This window comes from Plasmodium brasilianum, chromosome 8, assembly GCF_023973825.1.
Source record: "Plasmodium brasilianum strain Bolivian I chromosome 8, whole genome shotgun sequence".
Taxonomy (NCBI): Eukaryota; Apicomplexa; class Aconoidasida; order Haemosporida; family Plasmodiidae; genus Plasmodium; species Plasmodium brasilianum.
This window is the reverse complement of record NC_090121.1, coordinates 1337064-1340000: the sequence shown is the minus strand read 5'-3', so window position 1 is coordinate 1340000 and position 2937 is coordinate 1337064. Positions and strand designations below refer to the sequence as shown.

At 21.2% G+C, this 2937-nt stretch overlaps 1 protein-coding gene across 1 annotated transcript in view; it reads right to left on the bottom strand.

Annotated features, from left to right (window-relative positions):
• MKS88_002451 (eukaryotic translation initiation factor 4E) overlaps positions 1-465 on the bottom strand; it is a gene marked incomplete at both ends in the record, with an annotated part of 684 nt that extends 219 nt beyond the window's left edge. Inside the window, one exon of the mRNA XM_067215462.1 lies at positions 1-465. This exon is cut by the window's left edge and continues 219 nt beyond it. Within this exon, the coding sequence (XP_067073886.1) occupies positions 1-465 (465 nt within the window).
• Positions 466-2937: the final 2472 nt, after the last annotated feature.

The following is a 2937-nucleotide window of genomic DNA, read 5'->3' as shown; positions in this document are numbered from 1 at the left end:
ACTACAACCAACAATTGCCAATACAAGATTATTCCAAAATTCATCTATCTGACTATATGGAAAATCTTTTGGTAATATTTTATACTCAAAATGGCCACCTCCACAATTAGCTGGGTCTTCCCACATTGGTTGTATATTATCTCTAAAAATCATAAGAGCATCAACAATACGTAATTCCCCATCATCTGATAATCTTTTCATACATCTTTGAGTAAGTAAATCACTTGGTTGAGGTAATCTATTCCATAGCTGCCAAAACTTTTGAACACTATTAAATTTTGCTAAAGGTCTTGTATAATCCTTATAATTATTACTTTGTTTAATTTTATTATCTGAGACTTGTTCCCATATTACCCAAGTATACTGTAATAACAGTGGGTTCGATAAATCAATTTTAGTTGCTCCTAACTTTTCATTTAAGTCAAATGCGTCTTTACTACTTTTATTAAATGTTAAGTACTTCATTTTATTTATAAATCCGTATTTTTTTTCCACCTTAATTTTTTTTTTTTTTTTTATAGATTCGCTTAAAAATTTATATAAATATATATGCTAACTTTGTTGCTTCTCTGTTCTTTTTTACATATGCCGAATAATTCTTACCAAAGAAATCACAAAAGAAGATAAGCAACTGAATGTTTATAAGACTTGTGATAAAAAAAAATGTATTTTGCATCTATTTTAAATAAAAAAAAATATATATATATATATATATACATACATATATGTACATATATATATATATATATATATATATAATAAAAATTATAACTTTAAAAAAAGGGTTTCATAATACCCTCCATTTATCTTTTTTGATTATCTTAAATTCAAAATTTATTTGTACATACAAAAAATGTTTAATAGAACTTACAAATATGTACATATATAATATATAATAAAACGTACACGTAAAAATTGTATAATTTTTGTTCAATTGAATATTATATATTATTATATATTAAATTTTAAAAAAATGTAAATTTTCTAGATCTGAATATATTTATATTTTTGTTCATACTCCTATATAATATGTAAAAAAATTGTTAAAAAATATGTAAGGTGTCAAATTATATCGATATATATAATAATACATACATAGCACAAAATTTGATGTAAAAAAAAAGTATTACGATTTTATGAGATTTTTTTCTTTTTCTTTTTCTTTTTCTTTTTTTTTTTCTTTTTTTTTTTTGCCTTTTATTGTGAATAATGAAAAATGAAAAAGAAATATCTGTAAATAACGAAAAAAGAAAATTTTATTGTACACTCTTAATATTTATCTTAATTGCATATATTTTTATACTTCATAGCATTTTACAGAGTACATTATTAAAAAAGAAGAACAACGCTAAAGAAGGGACAATAAATTTTAATTTATATAGAAAAAAATAGTACAATTTTTGTTTATATGAAAAAGGAGATCCCTATTATGTATTATTTTTTCGAAATTGTATATATATATTATATATGTGAAAATATACATTTTTCCTGAAAAACTATGCATGCGTCATATATAATTGTAATATAATATATTTCTTACTTTTTTATTTTTTTCATCAATGATAAATACTCAAAATGTCAGAATATTTCGTAAAAATTCTTCAAATACCACAGATGTATTAGTTGTGATACGCATTATTTTGCAATAAAAGCTAACTTCCATTTTTTAGGAAAAGAAAAAAAAAAAGGTTAAATGAAGAATGATATATTAGTATCTATATGTAATATAATTACAAAATTTTTTATTTTATATTTCTTTATTTGTAAATTTAAAGGAAAATTATACTACATTTTATGTAATACAAAATTTCGTGAACAACACAACTATGATTTTTTTTTTTTAAGTGATTTAATTGAATTTTGTGTATTTAATTTAAGAGATATAGACAGGTGTACTTTAATATACATATATATATATGTATACAGACCTGTGTACCTGCAATTCTTGAAAATGTGAAACAATAAAAATGTTGTTATATACTTTTTAAATAGACAGTAGTCGTGGTATATTTATGGACCTAATTTTAAAATTTGCTCTTCCATGTTATACACTAATGTTTTAAAATTATTTTTAATATTAAATATAAAAAAGGTCATCCTTAAAAAAATTAAAGTGTACGTTCTGTTTTTATTTTGTTAAAGGTAAGTATACAAATTATTAATTGTGAAACACGAATAATCTTAACTTTTTTAAAAGGAACATTTTAATAATTTTTAGAATATACTTACCAATAAAAATTATTGATTGTTCATTGTTGAATTATTTTTTTTCAAATAAAAATATAAAATGCAACTGCTTATATAACCTTATTGTGAGCAAATAAAAATTTATTAATTTTACATAAGCATTCATTTGGAGGAGGAAAGAAACATATTATAATATCATGTGTCTTGAAATTTTTTTTCCCGCCATTTGTTGTTTACTAATGATGATGTTTTTATAGTTCATTGAGCATATTATATTGTGCAAATGATATTCTTTTAATTATTGCTTTAAATAAAAATATTCAATATGTTCATGTTTACTTGGTTTCTTATTCCATTTTTTATTTTATAAATATAATAAATTTATTTGTGTAAAATAAATCCTTTTTTTCTTAAAAGGAATGAATTGTTTGTTTTATTTTATTTTACTTCATTTTGCTTCATTTTACATCATTTTATTATTTTTTGTTCCTATGGCTCCTTTCAAAGTAAAAGATTAGCTTTATGATGTTTTTTAATTTCAATTTTAAATTAAATGTATAACTAACATCTGGAAAAAAAATGTTGCTCATTTAAAGGGAAATATTCATTTATACTAATCAATTTTTGAACTGCTGCAATATGAAGGTTGAGAAAGACGAATATGCTAAAGTTGATACTATATAAAGAAGAAAGCATGGAATACACAGAAGGGTTTTTTTACTATATTTAATCAAGTATACATTGTAATAA